General features: G+C 51.6%; 9 protein-coding genes across 9 annotated transcripts; 4 read left to right on the top strand and 5 right to left on the bottom strand.

The window, feature by feature from the left end:
- Nucleotides 1–195: 195 nt before the first annotated feature.
- PtrM4_040010 (Phytoene dehydrogenase) lies at nucleotides 196–2,061 on the top strand (the record flags this gene model as incomplete). The annotated part of the gene is made up of 3 exons (XM_001937660.1): nucleotides 196–369; nucleotides 434–967; nucleotides 1,015–2,061. 3 exons carry the CDS (start codon nucleotides 196–198, stop codon nucleotides 2,059–2,061), a joined length of 1,755 nt encoding a protein of 584 aa, XP_001937695.1.
- A 499-nt stretch (nucleotides 2,062–2,560) lies between these two features.
- PtrM4_040000 (Bacteriorhodopsin) lies at nucleotides 2,561–3,706 on the bottom strand (the record flags this gene model as incomplete). The annotated part of the gene is made up of 5 exons (XM_001937661.2): nucleotides 2,561–2,605; nucleotides 2,697–2,871; nucleotides 2,929–3,364; nucleotides 3,421–3,612; nucleotides 3,667–3,706. The coding sequence occupies 5 exons, from the start codon at nucleotides 3,704–3,706 to the stop codon at nucleotides 2,561–2,563; spliced, it is 888 nt and encodes a 295-aa protein (XP_001937696.1).
- An 855-nt stretch (nucleotides 3,707–4,561) lies between these two features.
- On the bottom strand, nucleotides 4,562–6,759 carry PtrM4_039990 (putative carotenoid oxygenase; the record flags this gene model as incomplete). Its single annotated transcript, XM_066104357.1, has 2 exons — nucleotides 4,562–6,635; nucleotides 6,716–6,759. 2 exons carry the CDS (start codon nucleotides 6,757–6,759, stop codon nucleotides 4,562–4,564), a joined length of 2,118 nt encoding a protein of 705 aa, XP_065958921.1.
- Nucleotides 6,760–7,303: 544 nt separating this feature from the next.
- PtrM4_039980 (ERG9, Phytoene-squalene synthetase) lies at nucleotides 7,304–9,223 on the top strand (the record flags this gene model as incomplete). Its single annotated transcript, XM_001937663.2, has 4 exons — nucleotides 7,304–7,326; nucleotides 7,383–7,482; nucleotides 7,544–7,911; nucleotides 7,963–9,223. 4 exons carry the CDS (start codon nucleotides 7,304–7,306, stop codon nucleotides 9,221–9,223), a joined length of 1,752 nt encoding a protein of 583 aa, XP_001937698.1.
- A 156-nt stretch (nucleotides 9,224–9,379) lies between these two features.
- PtrM4_039970 (uncharacterized protein) lies at nucleotides 9,380–10,163 on the top strand (the record flags this gene model as incomplete). Its single annotated transcript, XM_066104356.1, has 2 exons — nucleotides 9,380–9,515; nucleotides 9,562–10,163. 2 exons carry the CDS (start codon nucleotides 9,380–9,382, stop codon nucleotides 10,161–10,163), a joined length of 738 nt encoding a protein of 245 aa, XP_065958920.1.
- A 2,326-nt stretch (nucleotides 10,164–12,489) lies between these two features.
- PtrM4_039960 (DUF1421 multi-domain protein) lies at nucleotides 12,490–14,705 on the top strand (the record flags this gene model as incomplete). The annotated part of the gene is made up of 2 exons (XM_001937665.2): nucleotides 12,490–14,335; nucleotides 14,407–14,705. 2 exons carry the CDS (start codon nucleotides 12,490–12,492, stop codon nucleotides 14,703–14,705), a joined length of 2,145 nt encoding a protein of 714 aa, XP_001937700.2.
- Nucleotides 14,706–14,953: 248 nt separating this feature from the next.
- PtrM4_039950 (uncharacterized protein) lies at nucleotides 14,954–15,400 on the bottom strand (the record flags this gene model as incomplete). Its single annotated transcript, XM_066104355.1, has 1 exon — nucleotides 14,954–15,400. The coding sequence occupies one exon, from the start codon at nucleotides 15,398–15,400 to the stop codon at nucleotides 14,954–14,956; it is 447 nt and encodes a 148-aa protein (XP_065958919.1).
- A 127-nt stretch (nucleotides 15,401–15,527) lies between these two features.
- PtrM4_039940 (uncharacterized protein) lies at nucleotides 15,528–17,059 on the bottom strand (the record flags this gene model as incomplete). The annotated part of the gene is made up of 2 exons (XM_066104354.1): nucleotides 15,528–15,540; nucleotides 15,609–17,059. 2 exons carry the CDS (start codon nucleotides 17,057–17,059, stop codon nucleotides 15,528–15,530), a joined length of 1,464 nt encoding a protein of 487 aa, XP_065958918.1.
- Nucleotides 17,060–17,583: 524 nt separating this feature from the next.
- On the bottom strand, nucleotides 17,584–18,375 carry PtrM4_039930 (AhpC, Peroxiredoxin; the record flags this gene model as incomplete). The annotated part of the gene is made up of 3 exons (XM_001937667.2): nucleotides 17,584–17,730; nucleotides 17,793–18,229; nucleotides 18,285–18,375. 3 exons carry the CDS (start codon nucleotides 18,373–18,375, stop codon nucleotides 17,584–17,586), a joined length of 675 nt encoding a protein of 224 aa, XP_001937702.1.
- Nucleotides 18,376–18,656: the final 281 nt, after the last annotated feature.

The following is an 18,656-nucleotide window of genomic DNA, read 5'->3' as shown; positions in this document are numbered from 1 at the left end:
TCACGTGCTGCTCAAACAGGCCGACAAGCTCCATGAAAGTGGTAAACATGTCTGACTAGTCTTATTGATTTTGTGTAGACGTCATGACTCTGTGCACTGTTCCCACAACACCCGAGTGTGGCACGGCGCGTCTTCTCTACAACCTTCATCTCGCAGGTGTGCCGTTAACCTTGCACAAACTGCCAGTCCGCTAAGATGGGAGACCACTTTGAAAGCCAGGGTAAACCCCCTAGTGTCATCGTCGTCGGTGCTGGTGCTGGAGGCGTGGCCCTCGCAGCTCGTCTCGCAGCAGCCGGGTGCAAGGTCACTGTAGTGGAGAAGAATGGATTTTCGGGAGGAAGATGCAGCTTGATACATCGTAAAGGCTATGTAGGCTGACCCGTTGTTGCGCTACCTTTGCCCACGTTCCCCAACGCTGATGATACTACAACAGAGATTCGACCAGGGTCCGAGCTTACTACTCCTGCCTCGCTTTTTCCACGAGACCTTCGAGGACCTGGGTACGACGCTCGACGCAGAGGGCGTCAAGCTCGTCAAATGCGAACCCAATTACAATGTCCATTTCCACGACGACACGTCGTTCAAGTTGTCGACGGACATTTCCATCATGAAAGAGGAGATTGAACGATTCGAGGGTAAAGATGGCTTTGAGCGCTATCTCTCCTTTTTGCAAGAATCGCATCGCCATTACGAGGTTTCCATTATCCACGTGCTGAGGAAGAACTTTTACTCTCTGCTTAGCATGGTCCGGCCGGCTTTCCTGATGCATCTGTTTGAACTTCACCCATTTGAGAGTATCTACTATCGTGCAAGTAAATACTTTTGGACGGAGAGGCTGCGCAGAGTCTTTACGTTTGCGAGTATGTACATGGGTATGAGCCCGTTTGATGCTCCAGGAACGTATAGTCTGTTACAATACACCGAACTAGCAGAGGGTATCTGGTATCCCATAGGCGGTTTCCACAAGGTTTGTCACATGATTGCATATGGACGACTAAAGGCTAACTGTTTCAGGTGGTTGAGGCCCTTGTCAATATTGGTGAACGATTGGGTGTAGAATACATGTTCGACAGCCCCATTAGAAACATCCAGCTATCAGCCGATGGCAAGCGTGCAACTGGCATTGTTTTCGAGGACGACAACAAGAAACCCTTGACCGCTGACGTGGTGGTCTGCAATGCAGATCTAGCCTATGCATACAGTCGACTCCTGCCTTGCAGCTCATTTGGACGGTCTCTCCTCAAACGCCAGGCTTCTTGCTCCAGTATATCCTTCTATTGGGCTTTAGACCGACAATTCACCGAACTCAGCGCTCATAACATTTTCCTTGCAGAAGACTACAAGGAAAGCTTTGACAGCATCTTCAAGCAGCACTTGATACCAGACCAGCCGAGCTTCTATGTCAACGTTCCCTCCCGTGTCGACCCTTCTGCTGCCCCTGAAGGATGCGACTCCCTCGTTATCCTGGTACCCGTTGGACACTTGCAGGACTCCTTCACGGACGCCCATAAAGGGTCGAAAGGCACAAACGGCCTAACGCAAGACTGGGATACCATGGTCGCTACAGCACGCAGCATGATCCTCAAAATCATGGAGGCTCGCCTCAAGATATCTCTCGGTCCCCACATTATCGAGGAAACAATCAACACGCCGCCAACGTGGAAATCCGCCTTCAATCTCGACCGCGGCGCTATCCTCGGTCTGAGCCATTCATTCTTCAACGTCCTGAGCTTCAGGCCCAAGACAAAGCATCGGTCCATCGAGGACCTGTACTTTGTCGGCGCCAGCACGCATCCCGGAACTGGTGTGCCCATTGTATTGGCTGGTGCAAAATTGGTCGCGGAACAGATATTGGAGGACCGCCACCAGGAGTCTTACATCCCATGGGGCAAAGCAACTACTTCACAGAAAAAGCAAGGTTCAACAAGTCACTTGGATCGTACGCAAAACGGACCGTATTTGAGTTGGTTGGTTTGGATCCTGTTGAGTGTGTTTATGACTGTTGTTGCATCGGGAGCCTGGGTTTCTCGCAATGGTGGTGGGTTGATGGGTGACTGGTAATGGCAGGTGAATCTCTAGCGCATTAATACTTCCTGCTGTTGTATAATCCATTCTCATCTCCAACTAACATGCAATCGTTGTGAACAACCGTGAAGAAGCCCAATAAGCTAACCAGACTCACCATCTCTGAACAAGTTCGAACGAGCACATGGACGCCTCACCCTCGCTATTGCTAGCCCACTCACTCCCGTGACGACATCATTCGCATAGAAAGATTGCACAACAACTAGAGGTAGATGATTTCAACGCTCAGAGTAGATTTCCAACGCTGATAGCGTGATTACTTAGAGTGAGTGGTATTAGACTAAAGAAGGACCAATGGGTATATTAAGCATCAAGTCATAAAAGCCTCAAATCGACGACTTCCTTCCCCCAGTCTGGGGTTTGCCGACCACATCAACAACATGCCTCTGCATTACCATATTACATCATTACTACTTCCACAATACATTCTCCTTCCATTCATTTTATGAGGCTTGTGAGTTGTTCTCGATATAGCCTAGACGGTGGCATCGACTGGGGGTGCGGCGCTATGGTTTTGAGCCTGATGGGGATGAGTGATTAGCGAAGTTCATGAATTGATGAAGTGGCGTGACAGATGAAGAGGAGTAATAAGCTTGGAGGGGTTGACTTACAGGCTTAACCTTCTCGTGTACAACGGCATCACCATCGTAATCCCTGATAGCAAGACCAAGACGAGCAGGGTCAATGTCCCTGTGGCCCCACAAGAGAAGAGCACCAAAGATGGGCTTGGCCAAAAAGTCAAGTACACCGTAGAATACGGCCTCACTGTCGGGAGCAACAAGGTTACTACAAAACGAATTAGCAACTGAAGGTCCCAATAGTAATGTTCAGAGCAAAACTTACGCGCCCTCGCAGACACCCCAAGCAATTGGGTACAGGAGCCAGAGGAAAGCAGTCAAACTTCCGCACATGAGGAAGCACCTCTCAACATCGCGGCCAAACTTCTTAGCTTGTAGGCGAGATTCCCAAACAAGGTGGTAGACGATGTAGAAGAGAGCGACGCAGCCAAAGACAAAGTACGCCCACTTGTAGCGGTTGTCGATAAGGGCACCAATGAGTCCAGTGATAATCATGATCTCATCAACAGCAATGACGAACATCGTGGTGGGCCAAGGTGTGCCCGCGGTCAACAATAGATCGAGCAACAAGAGAGGAGTTGTGATGAACCAATCAATGTATCGAGCATAGTAGACGGCACGGTAGGTTCCACGGACCACGGAGTCGTCCCTGAAGAACTCGACGCGGATGGGGGTGAAGCCCAAGTTGGAACCCATGGTAACTAGCGTTGACGTTAGGGCACTGTACAGACAAATCTTGTCTCTGAAGTTTACTTACAGTAAGCAATGGCGGCAACGAAGACTACCGCAGCAGTCAAGTAGTGGAATAGACGGTCGCGACGCGCCTTGCGCTGGCCGAGGATTACAAACGCGAATCCAGCGAAGCCCATGACGGCGCAGATGGCAAAGTAGAAATCTGAGCCATGAGTGGTGATGGCGATATCAGCCGTCCTACCGTTGACGGTATTGGCTATCAGTTGTTAGGCGTGAACATGAAGATCAGCTTCAAACCAAGGGAGCATACTGTTGAGATCAAGAGCATCGTTCCTGCGTACGAAATCCATCATGGCCTTGGTTCCCTGTTGATGGCGTAACAAAAAAGCTTGATGGATGAATAGCTGAATACCAAGAAGATACAATGGTCAGAGTAAGGCAGCCGCAGGGCTTCCAGGCTATATCATGTTTTGGCGCCCTGCAACGCAACAAAGGGATCATCCAGTCGTCATGACGACATATGTGTAGCAGATCTGCACACGTCGAAACTGCTCGTACGATCGAGCTGCCCAGGCATATCGAATGAAATGATCAACGAATCGGATACGTCGGATGCGGCAAAGGGTTACTAACACCTAGTTCCCCACGGCTTGATCGCGCTCGGAGGGTGGGTTTCGAGGTAAACGTCATGTAGAACCTAGCGCGAGGCCGTACCCGTCACACCACTTAGAGGCCCCGCTATCATCATTAAGCTTTATCACGTAAATCTCCTGAGCTTGATTTCACATCAATCGCATGATGCGCAAATCGGCAATTGGCCGGCAAATCATACGTCAGTATTTTGATCTCCTGACGTTGCATAAAAATGCCTCCTACATGGGTGCGCTCAGGCTGATCTGTCGTGTGCTGTCGTGTGTCGTGCTGGGGTGTTTACAGTACACTGGGTGCGGGCGCTACTGCCATTGGCAGAATCTGTCATGTACACGGCGATGCCGAGGCTGCATCTACGAGGGTATGAGGGTTTTACTTCCTCGAAGGGTATCGCAAGTGTGCGCTCCCCTACAACGATGCCAAGTGTGGATACACGAGGAGAGACATGTTGGATACAAATCGGTACAAAGATCGGTGTGCACATGATGGCTGACTTTTGCATAAGTGTACTGGCATTATTATTATGACTAAACGGAGAAAGAGTCCAGGCCTTACTAGCCAAGGTAGCTAATGATCGACTTTTGCAAATGGCTCCATCTACTATCAGATGGGTGGTGGGTCTCAGATCTTAGTGTTTGGACATCCCGCTGGCGTGATATGTCCTCTTCAGTGAACCAATTGCCATGCAGGCCGTACGGTATGCGGGTCTGGAGTTGTACCTTGCAAACAACGGTTTGCATATCGCGCGCATCCAAGACCCATAGCTCACTTCTCGCGTCTGGTTTGCACTCGCCTTCTTCGTCCAGTTGGTCCTCGTTGAAGACATAGAAGAGCAGATATCCGTCTTCCTCAGCTAACGCGACGTCACCTTGCCCTGTGGCCTTGCGAGGCACAAATCTAGCTTCTTGTCCAAAGTGATTGGGTGGAAGCCTGAATGCCTTGATAGGATCATTGGCATCCTTCGACGCAAGGACCTCATCAATGTTACGGTTGTCGACACAACCAGAGATTGCTTCAGGTGCGGAATCATCCGCGCGAGCAAGCAGAGTCTGCACGTCAATTCTTACTAGTACATCGATCTTAGTAGCCTTGCCTAGCGCTGCGCCGAAAGATTCGATCACAGTGCTGCAGCCGTAGACATAGCGTGCGCGTGACATTTCCGTGAGCGGTGAAACCGTAGGGAACTCGAAGGATATGGCCGACAGTGCAAACTCGTGGGTGATCGTATTCGTAGAGCCAGGACTCAGTAAGAAACGGTAGTAATACAGCCGACATTGCTCCTCGTCATCATGTGAGATGGGTATATTGGGGATTGTCGCGGGACCTGAGTCGTCGTAATGAGATATGGATGTGTTCCGTTCCAACAATGGCGAAGTGTCGTCCAAGAATGGTTTTTCAGGATCTTTAGCATGGTCCTCGTCATCGTACTTGGCAAAGAAAGACATGGGTCTATTGCGCGTCGTCGATTCGCGATTTGGGTGTGGGGGCGGCGGGAGGTTAGCTGCACTAAACACGAGAGATGCCGAAGTCAGACGACATGCCAGGAGATTCACCGCTACCACATCGTCGCTACCATCGAATTCGTCCCATGCATTTGCCGTATGAAAGATGCAGCAACCGCGTGTCTCGAACCATCGTACTAGACCAGGTTGCCGACGAGGAAATACGCCGAATCTGGCGGGTTTCTCGGGTTCATACACAACGATCGGTTTGTTCTTGGCCAAGTTTAGAGGCGTGAGAGAAAGCGGCAGATCGAGGATGACTGTGTGGTGCCTGGATACACCAAAGTCGTGCATAAGCCGCCCACCGGAGCAACCGGGGACGGCAGCGTTGAGGATCGCCTCCTTTTCTGATTTGCTCTTACTGTTGCCCTTGGCCGGAAGTAAAGAGTAGTGTACATAAGGCGGAACAAAGTTGCAGTGAAAGAGAACCAGCTCATCGGTCACTGTGTCAACTTTTGGATGTCCGGTAGTCCACTCATTCATCCAGCTGAGCAAACCGGTACCTCCAAAACATTCTTTCTGTGCGTCGCGACTGGAAGTTTCGTCTTGCGGGGTAGCCTCACCTTCGGCCTCGTGCCCATCAAACCAGCCCACCGTTTCCAGGCTGGGCAAGGCAATGCGCATCGGGGGACCGCTTTCGCAGGTTGCCAGTGCACGTCCATCGTGGAACAGGATGCTGGTATTAGCCACGCTTATTCGCTTGATGGCTCGTGCAGATCCCGACAGATGGGTGTAGAGTACGACGAGAACAGTGCGCAAGATTCGCCAGAGGATGAACAGCAAGCTGGATGCGGGGTTGACGAGGGTTGAAATGCTGGGCAGGATGGGCGTGCGGAGCGTGGGGTTTTGGATGGCGGTGAGATAGACATCGGTCAAGATGAATTGGTTGACGAAGTTGACAACAGGCTTGGCAGCAGCATCGTGGGCGCGACTGAACCACACGCCCGAGAGCATGCCGTCGCCATCGAACCAGTGGGCCTCACGGCCAAGGTCGTCGTTAGTCACGGGATTGCCGCCGTTACGGACGTACATGCCGCCGAGCAGCTCGTCCGGAATATGGCCGGACCATGTGACGGGTGTGGGCGGACATGTTGAAGTGACAGACGCAAAGTTACCAGAAAGGTACCTGGCAGGTGGTTAGACCAAGTGAGGGGAAGAGTCGGGGTACAGAGAGGGGAAGAGGGCAGAGAGAGGGGGGGTGCTTACGGGTGTCTCGGTGACTTGTCGTTGGGCTGGCCAGTCTGGGACATGGCGACTGTATAGATATCTTGGCAGCATCGGTCGACGAACTGGTGCAGAAACAGCTGGTACGGTCAACGGCGCAAGCATCCATTAGTACAAAAGCGCCATGCCCGGTATTCACATGTCACTCGCCATAGCGCCGCGGCCTTGGCCTCGGTGCGGCACCGGCAGGATATGGATTAAAGAAGAGGGGGCATGATGCTCGATTGCCAGGTTTCACGGTGGTGCGGGCACTGCGCCGGACGCGTCGGATTGGGATTGTGAATCGGATCGGGGTGGAGAGATGATGATGTCACGTTGAGGCGGATACTGGTACGCTAGGCCGATTTGGGTGCATGGCATGTTAGACCTCGGGCGTGCAGCCCCGTCTGCCGTCGCTGTGTTCTAGCAAAAGAAGCTCCACCATGGAATCCTCTTCGCCAGATCCTGCGCCTGTGCCTGTCATCTGCCAGCCGCAGTCTAGTCAGTCCCCCTGCATTGGATCTACGAGTGAGTGAAGCCGCTTGTACAGTACATTGTGCTGGCTACTTCCTCTTGCTCAACGGCGCCATCATGGGCTTTGACTACGCGCTCGTGTACGTGACGTGCCTCTGCGCTGTGATACACGGCAATGGCTGACTGTGACGGCTAGTCATCTCAAGTACACCATCCCTCCGGCTGTCCTGCTCACCTGGCTGTACCGTCCCTTCTTCACCAAGCTCGACGTGTATAAAGTTGGTTATCTAGTTTCTGTATGTACTTTCACCGCCAACGGCTGATTGCCGACCACGCCGCCATGTGCTGACGCCCCAGATCGCTGTTGCTTCAACGATACCATGGGACTCGTACCTCATTCGCACCGGCATTTGGAGCTACCCCACTCACGTTATCATTGGCCCAAAGCTCTGTGATATACCGCTTGAAGAGGTCTTCTTTTTCATCATACAGACGTACAACACCTCGCTCCTCTATCTCCTCCTCAGCAGGCCCACCTTCCAGCCCGTCTACCTCAACACCGAACGCGGCGCCGCCCGACGTCAATGGCGATATATGCGCCTTGCCGGCCAAGTCTTCTTTCTGGCCTTGATTGCATGGGGTTGGCGATGCATTAGACATGGAGGCCTGGGCACATATACCGGCCTCATTTTGGTTTGGGCTGGCCCTTTCCTACTGATGTTATGGTATGCCAATCACTACCGCAATTGTTTCTTCTGGCCACTAATCAGAAGCAGGTCCCTTGCATATCAATTCATCCTGGCTCTTCCTGTGACCAATACCGCCTTGCCCATTTTCCTCCCGACCCTGTACCTATGGGTAGTGGATACACTGGCACTGCGCAGAGGAACCTGGGTAATCAGCACAGGCACCAAATATGGACTTCACCTATGGGATGGTCTCGAGATTGAAGAGGCTCTCTTCTTCCTCGCCACTAATGCCCTCATAGTATTCGGCCAATTGGCGTTTGACAATGCTCTCGCTGTGCTGTACACATTCCCACACCTGTTCACGGGCCCGTCACTGTTGCCCTCGCCTGTTCTTTTGATGCGCGCCCTGCTTACTCCCTGCTCAAAGTACCATGACGCGCGCATCAAGGGCCTCGACGAAGCTGTGAATCGTCTGAAGCGCAAAAGCCGCAGCTTTTACCTTGCCTCTGCTACCTTTCCTGGTCCATTACGCGCGGACCTACTATTACTTTACTCGTTTTGTCGCGTTGCCGATGACTTGGTGGACAACGCTTCCGATGCCGACGAAGCTAGGGCTTGGATAGCAAAAATGCGCAAGTTTCTAAACAATGTGTACAGCGACAAGTTACCACAGTCTGTAGTGCACAGCCAAATATGCGACGACTTCCCACCTAGCACACAGTCTGCACTTCTACAACTGCCTGCCACCAAACTGTCGCCCCAGCCACTGGAGGATCTGCTGCATGGATTCGAAATGGACCTGGCCTTTCAACAGGGACCAATTATCAGGACCATGGAGGATCTGCGCGTGTACTCGGAACGTGTGGCAGGTACTGTAGCTCAAATGTGCATTCAGCTCATCTTCTATTGGTATCCTAGTACATTGGATACTGAAGAGAAGAACGTGATAGTTGCTGCTGGCAACAGTATGGGCGTGGCGTTGCAGTACGTCAATATTGCGCGAGATATAGAAGTAGACGCTCAGATTGGTCGTGTATATCTTCCCTTGAATTGGCTTTCTGAAGCGGGACTTAGCTACGATGACGTGCTGAAGAAGCCGAATCAAGCTCAGATTCAGACTCTACGTAAGCACCTCCTAAACCATGCTTTCTCTGTCTACGAGAAGGCCAAAGATTCCATCGAGCGTTTGCCAATCGAGGCCAGAGGTCCTATCCGGGTTGCGGTGGAGAGTTATATGGAAATCGGACGGATCCTAAGAAGTGAACAATACCAAGTGAAGGCTGGTCGCGCTACCGTACCGAAGTCGAGGAGGATAATGGTAGCTTGGAGAACACTGAACAGTAAATAATGTAATATTAGATGAGTTAAACGTTCGGAAATAAATCGGAAACAACCGCGCACGTGCAGGATGATGTCGCGTCCTACCCCAACTAAACTTCTTAATCGCTCCAACATCGTTGCTCACATTGCACACTTGCATTTGACATACATTGTAATCTATGGAATGTATGCGAATCGGCTGCTTGGTCCCGAAGGGGCATCCTTTGCAACCACTGGTAGGAAAAGAAAAAGCGTGTCGCGGATAGCAACACGTCCAACAAAAGGCAACTATAAGAAGCTATTATGGTTCAAGCAGCCTTGTAAGTCGCACATAAGCTTACAGAAAGCCAATTCTAATTTGCGCAGTTCCCGACAACTATACAGATGAGACAACTTTTCTGGATCACCTCCAGAGAAATCCACGGCTACAGCCATACGAGTTCTGGTCGCTCATGTCAGATGCCACAGTCATCGTGCAGCATCTTGCATCTGTCATCATATTCTGCTGCTGTTTTGTAGCCATCATCCAAAACAGGGTGTCTCCCATTGCAGTGGTCGGGTGGGCTAGTATATGCACCGTTCTGGCGTGGCTTTTGTGGGATCACTGGATGGGTCAAGAATTCGACAGTATCGCGAATGTGCCCACATCAGATACAGAGCAATCTACATCGAGTGCGCCACAAGCTCACTCTCTCCGAACTCAACAACGCATCGCAACCGCAAAATCAGCCGTATTGATCTATGCAGCTCTACTTGGGCTGAGTCCAATCCTCAAGTCACTCACTCGTTCCACTACAAGTGATTCGATATGGGCTTTGAGCACATGGCTGCTCATGATGAATGTCGCCTTTTTCGATTACAGCGGGGGCACAGGTGCACAGTATGAGCAATCTGTCTCCTTATGCTACATATGGCTAACTGTTGCTCTTACAGCTTACCAGCCTCAATATCCACGAATTCTGCGATGATGGCGTCGGCTGTTCTTGCCTCGCGTTTACCGTCCACTACTCATGTGTTTTCATTGACTTTATTCTCCATCGAGATATATGGCTTATTTCCAATTTTCCGTCGACAGCTCCGCGCCCGGTCACCGTGGGGGCATCTTGCCCTAACCATCACTCTGATAACAGGCGCATGGGGTGGTCTATTCGTTGTCCTCACGGGAAACGGCAGTGGTGCATTCTTGGCCGGAGCAATTTTAGGTGGCATTCTCACGTTCCTCAGTATGGGCATCTGCAGCTGGTGGCTCATCGGCCTTCAAAAATACAAGAATGAAATTCATGGGCCATGGGATCCCGCAAGGCCTATTATACGACGGCATTGGGATTAGTCTGTTTATCCGCAATTTCCATGCTAGTCGAAGGATAGGTATCATACGCAGATATGGTACAATATCCATACAATGGCCAGACACCTGTTTGATTTTGTATTCCCCGCGACCCCGATCCATGTTTATCGACGCGTTCTTGCAACTGGTATCTGGAAAACACTTCCAGCTGCATTTTCCCGTTGTTTCGTGTCCATTTGACAATCTTATGGTTGCTCTGGTCTCCAAGCACACACTGGCTCATCCGGAAGAGCAAGTCGTTCGTGCCAACATCATCTCCGCCAACGAAATGGACTGGCGAACACGGCGGCTGTTGACCCATCCCTCTGCCCCTGCTCGCACCAGTTACAACTATTCTCTCAAGATCTTTGAGTTCTGATAGCATGCTCCTCAGGACATTCCAGAGTTCGATTCGGGGCATGGGAATTACGGGCCACGCTTCGAGATTGATTCGAATACACTTGAGGCCAGCCGCATCGATACGTAAGGAGCTGATTGTTTTAGTTCCTGTCATCGCCAGATACTGCAACCATCCGCGTGTGATATGGGCATGGTCCGAGTCGAGATTGCGCATGTCTATCTCGATGTCCTGAATCCGCGTTCTGTATTCGACTGGAAGTCCAAGAAGGAAAGACCGCATCACTTCAGGGTCTGAGAAGCGGAAGGTATTTTGTCTGAATAGGGGACGACGATCGACTTCATGGTATATTCTGCGGCATGTTTGAAGCAGAGAGGCCCCTGGTGTTGCACAAGGCATTATACCACATTGTTCGTTGACACGTTCAATGGTGATCGGTGATTCATTGGTGAAGCATAAGCCATAAATGATGTGCTTGATCTCAGCTGGTAGTCGGAGCAGTGGTGATTGGGACTGGAGGTTTTCGGGGGGTGTAATGACAGCCATGGTAGATGACATGTGAGGATGAGAGTAACGTCTGACGGCGGCGTCTTATCAGCTTTAACTGAGCATTGGGAGAGCCTGGCTTGTGCTAATGGCCCAATCCAGATGCTACTCAGCTACTGTTAGTTTTTCGTCTATCTCTGCATCGTGGCGTTACACCGGCACATTCTATCAGCCATTGCACGCCATGAGGCGTCAGTGGCCCAAGTGTCCAGCTCCCCGACAAATCCCACAAGTGGGATATGTTCCCTGAAAATTGTGCAATTCCGTACGAGTATTTGACCTATAGAGTATCTAAAGCGGTGAGTAGAGACGTCAAGACCCACCACTCCCGTTTTCGGCGACATTCTGCAGCTGAAGCTTACGGTACATTACGGGTCAGCTCAACAAAATTTTCTCCATCCTTTCCTCTCATTCGAAAATCTTGTACAATTTGCCTTGCGCTATGATGCGCTGTAAGAGTTGTCGAAGTGATGCAGGGAGAGGGCTGTGAGAGAAGGACCGGTATACGCTTCCTCGGAATCCACCCTATCAAACCTTTACAGCTGCTTTTGCAGAGTGATACTGCATACTGATGGAGAGTTGATATCCCACGAAACACACGAAGCCTCACAGACTCGTCAGTCACACAGAGCATGTAGTTTCAGAGCCCAGATTCCGGCCCCCAATTCCAGCATGGAGGAGCGAGGCTCCTTAGGGGCGGCTTGTGGAAGCTTTCCCGGCCATCGCAATTTTCAGCTTGTCCGGCGCGTAGCTCTCGACCACACGTGAATTGAGGGAAATATTCTCCACTATCTGCAAAACAAAGCAGAAGAACGGCGCCATGTCATTGCGACCAGACGAAGGTTCAAGACGGTCGCGGTCCAAATCGCCTGGGCGCGGTCGCGAACGTGATCGCTCACGCAGCCACAACGGGCGAGAGCCTCAGCGATACGGTGCAGCTGACGGTGCAGGACCCCCGCAGTATGAAATCAGGCAGCCAGGTAATCAATATGCGACGTGAGTACATCGACGTTCTGACTCCCCGAAATGTCTCCCACAAACATCACGAGAGCCAAACTGAGATATGGCGGCCAGATCAACGAGCGCGCCCATTACTATGGGCAACTACAATGACCTCCCGCCTCACGAACGTCCAGGTTATCACCCCCAGACGGCATCCTTTGCGCATCCCTCTACCACAGCAGCGCCCTCGACGGGTATCGCATATGCCCAACCCGGAAATGTGCAGTATGCGCCGACCACAAACAACTTCGCCTACACGGCAGCGCCAGCCTCCCAAAGCGCGTATACAAGATCGCACCCGAGGACACCGTCTGCGACAAGTGGTAGCTTCCAATATGCAAACCCACCCGCAAACATTACCTACACGGCGAAGCCCGCCACTAGCAACCAGCCGCCCGCTGTGCGACACAATACTCAGCCCATGAGCCCCTCATACTCTTCGCCGCCGCAGTCACAATACTCGAATACGTCGCAGACACCCTCATCGCAGCAATCGCAATACTCAGCCATGCCACAGGCGCCTCCATCGCAATCGCAGTATGCAGCCATGCCGCAAGCTCCCCCTCCACCGCAAGCTGCCCAGCACGCGTACCCCCCTCCGCCAATGGGCCAACATTCGCCGCGCCCCGAGCACCGTCGCGCGGCTTCGCATGACGGCCGTAATGTGGTAGAATTGCGTCCCCAAGGCAACTATGGCCGACCCGATAAGCCTGAAGAATTGCGTCCACAAGGCAACTATGGTCGACCTGATAGGCCTGAAGAATTGCGCATGGACAGGCTGTCTGTGAGCGGAAACAGGCCTGATCTGCGCATGATTGTACCCGGAGGCATGCCTGGAGGTTTCCCCGGTGGACTACCACCACCAAGTCCTTTGCTCGAAGCTTACCATGGCACTTATCAATCGCTCAGCCCTATGCCGCAGTCCCTTATGCTAGACGATGACGACCTCAATCATCTGCCCACTCTCGAGACCCTTTCTCCTCGAGATACTCTTTCGCCCCGGGACACACTCGCTCCCAGAGCTTCCAGTCATTCGCGGTCTTCTAGCAAGGGTAGGCATGTTCGCCGTCGTACCCGTTCGACCTCGCGACGACCTTCAAGCCCACCGTCGCATTTTAACCGTACCGATAAGCTAGCTGTGGCGACATATGATTATGGAGACCGCCTCCCTGAGAAAGAGAAGCGGAGAGTGCGCATATATGATGCGACCGAAGACGCGCTTGCGCTTACCAGTGCCATGGCTGGCACGCCTGATGCGGGTACAATAATTGATATCATCCCAGCTCTGTCGCATGACCAAATGCTCGAGCTGAGAACTGAGTACAAGCGGCATTTCAAGTTACAGGGTCGGGGAGTCAATATTGCGAAACACATCAAGATGAAAATTCCTGGTAGTTTTGGCAAGATTGCCTACATCACAGCTCTAGGCAAGTACGAAAGCGAGGGTTATTGGGCAAACTACTGGTACCAGTCCAACTCGGCTCGTCGCGAGCTCCTCATCGAAGCCCTCATGGGTCGCCAGAACCATGAGATCCGCGAGATCAAGGATTCTTTCAAGGACAAGCGTTATGGCGACTCGCTCACGCGCTGCATGGACAAGGAGCTCAAGGCCGACAAGTTCCGCAAGGCGGTCTTGTGGGCGCTCGAAGGCCAGCGGCAGGAAGAGAGCGATGTCTGGCCACCTGAAAAGCGCGATCGCGACGTTGATACGCTGTACAGGGCAATCCGAGCCAGAGAGGGCGGCGAATCAGACATGTTGGAAATTGTTGTGACGCGAAGCGATGCGCACTTGCGAGACGTGCTGAGAACGTACGAACGGTATTACCAAGGTAATTTTGCGCGAGATGCGCTGAAGAAGAGTAACAATCTTGTTGGAGAGGTTATTGCACATATCCTCAATGGCGTCAGTAAGTCATACACCTCCCTATGTAACACAAATTCACCCAAAGTACACCATACTAACACGAATTCCCACCAGTTAACCGCCCAGCGAGAGACGCTATGCTCTTGAACCACGCACTGGTCGATCTCATCGAACCCGCCAGCGACCCCCGCTCCTCCGGACGTTTATCCGCCACGAGCAAGCACGAACGCCAGCAAAGAGTCGAATTGCTCATCTCCCGCCTTGTGCGCTTACATTGGGACCGTCTGCATTTCTCAAGGGTGCAGACAGAGTACGACGAAAAGTATGGGCGTGTGGTGGAAGAAGACATTGAGGAGGCTACAAAGGGTGATTTCCGAGAATTTTGTCTGGCTATTTGTCAGGCGGGGAGGTAGGGCGATGTGGAAGAGCTGGAAGGGTTGTATGAGAGACACCCTTCTTGTGGTCTTTTGGTCTTGAATATGGTCAAAATTGTGGTTCCTGTACAGGCGGGTACTTCAGGGACGCAACAATCATATATCCAACGAAACGGATAACTTGAAGCTCCATCCTTGACCAATGTCAATTTCAACCCATCAGCCAGGTGTAGCAGCATTAAAGCGAAACCATAAATTCATATCATCATTATTAAAACATACTAAAATCAAGCCCGATACGTATACGTTGCCCTTGACATACGTTCCGAACTCGCAGAAAGCCAAGCATCCGCCTCCGCCAAACTCCCACCCCTCGCCCCATCCATCTGCGACTGCGATTGCGTCGTAAAACCACCATTACCATGCAGCCCATCATTCCCACCAAACATGCTTGTTCCCAACGCCCTTTCCGGGGGATTGAGAGTCCCCGTATGTGCATTCACCGCTGCCCCCAACGACGAGGCTTGCGTCATAGACGTGAACAGCGAAGAGGGATTTGCGTCTGCCCAGCGGAGAATGTTGCGACTAAGTGTGATTGGGCTTTCGTCACCGTTGCCCATGTCGTCGACGAGGTTTTCGTCGTCGAAGGGGAGGGTGGGAAGGGGGTCGGAGAGGTACGTTGACGAAGCATAGGGTTTGAGGGATAGACTTGAGTTTGACAAGTGTGAAGACATGGTTGTACCATAGCCACTTGACGGATACATGTCTTTTGTGATATCGGTGCTGTACGACTGGCTGGTCCTGTGTAGCTGCTGTTGTGAAGAAGACGAAGAAGAAGTCTGCGTAGCAGAATCGTCAGGTTTAGTAGAGGAGTCTGTTTTTTCTTGTTCAAGGGCTTGCTTCTCCATGCTACGTTCCTTCTCCTTGGTCTTGAGCTTGTACCCCGCCTTTGCATATTTCTCTGGATATCTAATCCTGAATCGATCGCGTAGATCGGTGGGGTGTCTTGTTCCAAAGTCGAGCTCGGCGTCGTCGCGCATAAAGTGCCACACTGGGCCGTACTTTTCGAACCCCTTGAGCAGATTCATGTCGTCATTTGCGCTAAAGGCGCGGCGGGGCCGACGTGTGGTTTTTGAAAATGGCTCGCGGATACCTAGTTCGGCAAGGTCGGGTATCACTGTCTTGTTGCGAGGTGGTGCGCGTTGTTGATTTCCTAATTGCTTCGGAGAAGCAATAGTCTGAGTGGAGGCGGAGTTTTCTGCATTGCTTGGTGACGGCTGCTGATGGGTAGGAGACGCATCCACTGATGGGCCTGGGGGCACATCGTCCTTCTTCTCCTTCCCTTTTGCTTTTGGTTGCCTTGGCTTCAGGCCTTCACCAGGGCAACATACACGGAATCGGTCCTTCAAATCGACAGCCGTCCGGTTGTGAAATGTAAAATCCGGGCTTTGCAATATCTTCTTCCAGTTCCCGATTCCGAATTTACTGACACCTACGAGGAGATCCTTAGTCTCTTGTTCAGACCATCTGTTCCGCTTCTTGCCGCGTTTGGTTGGGACCTGATCTGAAGCGGTTGTTGCCTTGTTGGTTAGCACATCCGTTTCTGGAACAGCAGCTGTACTGTTGACAAGTGTATTTTGAGCCCCTGGTTGAGAAACTGACATGGTCTCTCCATGTTGATTGATTCTGCCGAGTTCTTGTGTCCCGTTTTCAAGAAAGGCATGGTCGTCCACATCTTTAGTTCTCGACTCGTCGAATAGAGAGTCGTAGCCCCTGTCCCCTGCGAAGGCATTCTTCTCGCCGGTAATCGGTGGAAAAAGCCTACCCTCAGGCGGTAAAGGAGGCGGTTGATGTAAACCTTGTAGCAACGGAGGTATCCTAGGTCGTTTTGCTGTCCTTTTGGGCGGTTGCGGCAGTCTCGGTAGTTTGATTACAGATGGGCTATATCCCGTATTTTCAGGTTGTAAGAACTGCTGATCCTGGTCCCATCGCTGTTTCGAATGTTCCGGGCTGTCTAGTAGTAGGTCGACTAACCTGCCACTGAAGGGGGTTGTCGATGATGACGTAAAAGTAGTGGGTACAGATTGTGCGGACAGTCGATTCCCCTCGTCGTTCAACACCTGTGCAATTGGAGCGCTAGGCATAGCTCGTGTAGGAAAATTCCTGTCTTGGGTCTCTTTGCGGATGTCGTTTGCTTGGGAGTTTTCAGGAAGTGAGTTTCCCAGCATGAGCGCTTTAGGGCGTACGAAAGTAGGATCGGCAGGATGTGATGGCCTTTCCGTGCCAGGGGACGCCATGCCCGACGAGCTCATCATGGACGCGTTGTCCTGGGTCGAGATATCTAGCAATGCATTTAGTCGAGGCTCCATGATTGGAGACTTGATCGTGACCATGTCGAAAGAGGTAGAGATCCGGGGCGTCTCGCGTGGCGATGCAGCCCGCCAAGCCGCCGCTAACAGGAACCATGCATAAGCGTTGCCTACTGGATGTACATGTTCAACCAGGTTGACACTTGGAACCATATGAATTTAATACGAACTATGCTTCCAGCTAGTTAGTACGCCCAGAACATGCACGAAGCAAACAATCGATATTAAATTTTCCATAACGATGTTACACACCAAGTGACCGGATTTCAAACTTGCATGGTTCCAATCATACCTAGGTACACTACTACATACAGGATCTACTGATACAAAGGAACGTCTGAGAGAAGCGCAAGACTACAATCAACAGCTACAACTCTATGGCAAACGCGCCAAAACAACACCATCCAATGCCACCCAATATCCGAGCAACAAGACGACGGTGTTATGCGAGCAAGCAAGCCGAGAAAAGATGTCGATTGAAAACTCTCGTCGAAACAGAAAATCAGCATGCTGCTTGCAAAAGAACCAACATTCCCACACGAGTACATTCAGTGCGCTCCAGAAGCTCTGCCGTTTGTTTTTGTGGCAATATCAGACATCTTGGTATCGGCATGGACCTTCTCAAGATACTCCTTGTTGCCTGCGGGTGTTGCCTTGATGGTCTCATCACCGGGATTCCAGTTGGCCGGGCAGACCTAGTGAAGTCAAGTTAGCTCTTGTATATATTGGGAGATGTGAATGTACGAGTTGAACATACCTCACCGTACTTATCGGTGAACTGGAAGGCATCGATCAGACGGAGTGTCTCGTCGACCGACCGTCCAACAGGCAAGTCATTGATGGTAATCTGGCGTATAATGCCATGGGGGTCGATCAAGAACAGTCCTCGCAAAGCGATACCCTCCTCTTCAATCAACACTCCATAATCCTTGGACACGCTGTGGTTCTTGTCACTCAACAGCGGTATGTTGATTTTGCCTAGACCGCCATCCTTCTTGCTTGCGTTCGTCCAGGCGAGTAGACTATACTCGCTATCTGTGCTAGCGAAGACGACGCTGGCGCCGCGGGCGGCAAAGTCGGAGGCGCGTTCACTGAAGGCGATGATTTCTGTCGGGCAGACAAAAGTCCAGGCCATGGGGACGAAGCCGAGGACAAGCCATTGCTTAGTGGATGTGTAGGTCGTCAAGCTGAGTTCTGAGTCACATGTCAGTATTGGATATAGGGGATTTGGGGCAAGATGGCGGTGTACCTTCAAAGGTGCCATCAACAACTGCTGTGCCAGAAAAGTGAGGCGCGGCTTTCTGCACCCGCGCTTTAGGCTGATAAGCTGGAAAAGCCATTGGCGCGTTTGGTGGTTTGTACGACAAGAGCGATGCGACAGATGCTAACTGGGAAAACGCTGGCTGCAAAGTTGGCGCAACGGGCTTGCAGGGTCAAGGTGTGATGGCGTGCAGTGATTGCACTATGTGTAGAGTCTGACGTAGGTCAAGATGTCGCGATTAGAGTAGGATGAAAGCGTGAAAGAAAGAACAGCGATAGGCCGGGTAGGCGACTAGGAATAAATGCAAAGAGGTATCAAGTCTCAAGATCAGCAGATAATTTGCGACAGATGTCAAAACGC

Source organism: Pyrenophora tritici-repentis, chromosome 10, assembly GCF_003171515.1.
Source record: "Pyrenophora tritici-repentis strain M4 chromosome 10, whole genome shotgun sequence".
NCBI lineage: Eukaryota > Fungi > Ascomycota > Dothideomycetes > Pleosporales > Pleosporaceae > Pyrenophora > Pyrenophora tritici-repentis.
The sequence above is the reverse complement of the archived record's forward strand: the minus strand, read 5'-3'. Positions and strand labels throughout refer to the sequence as shown.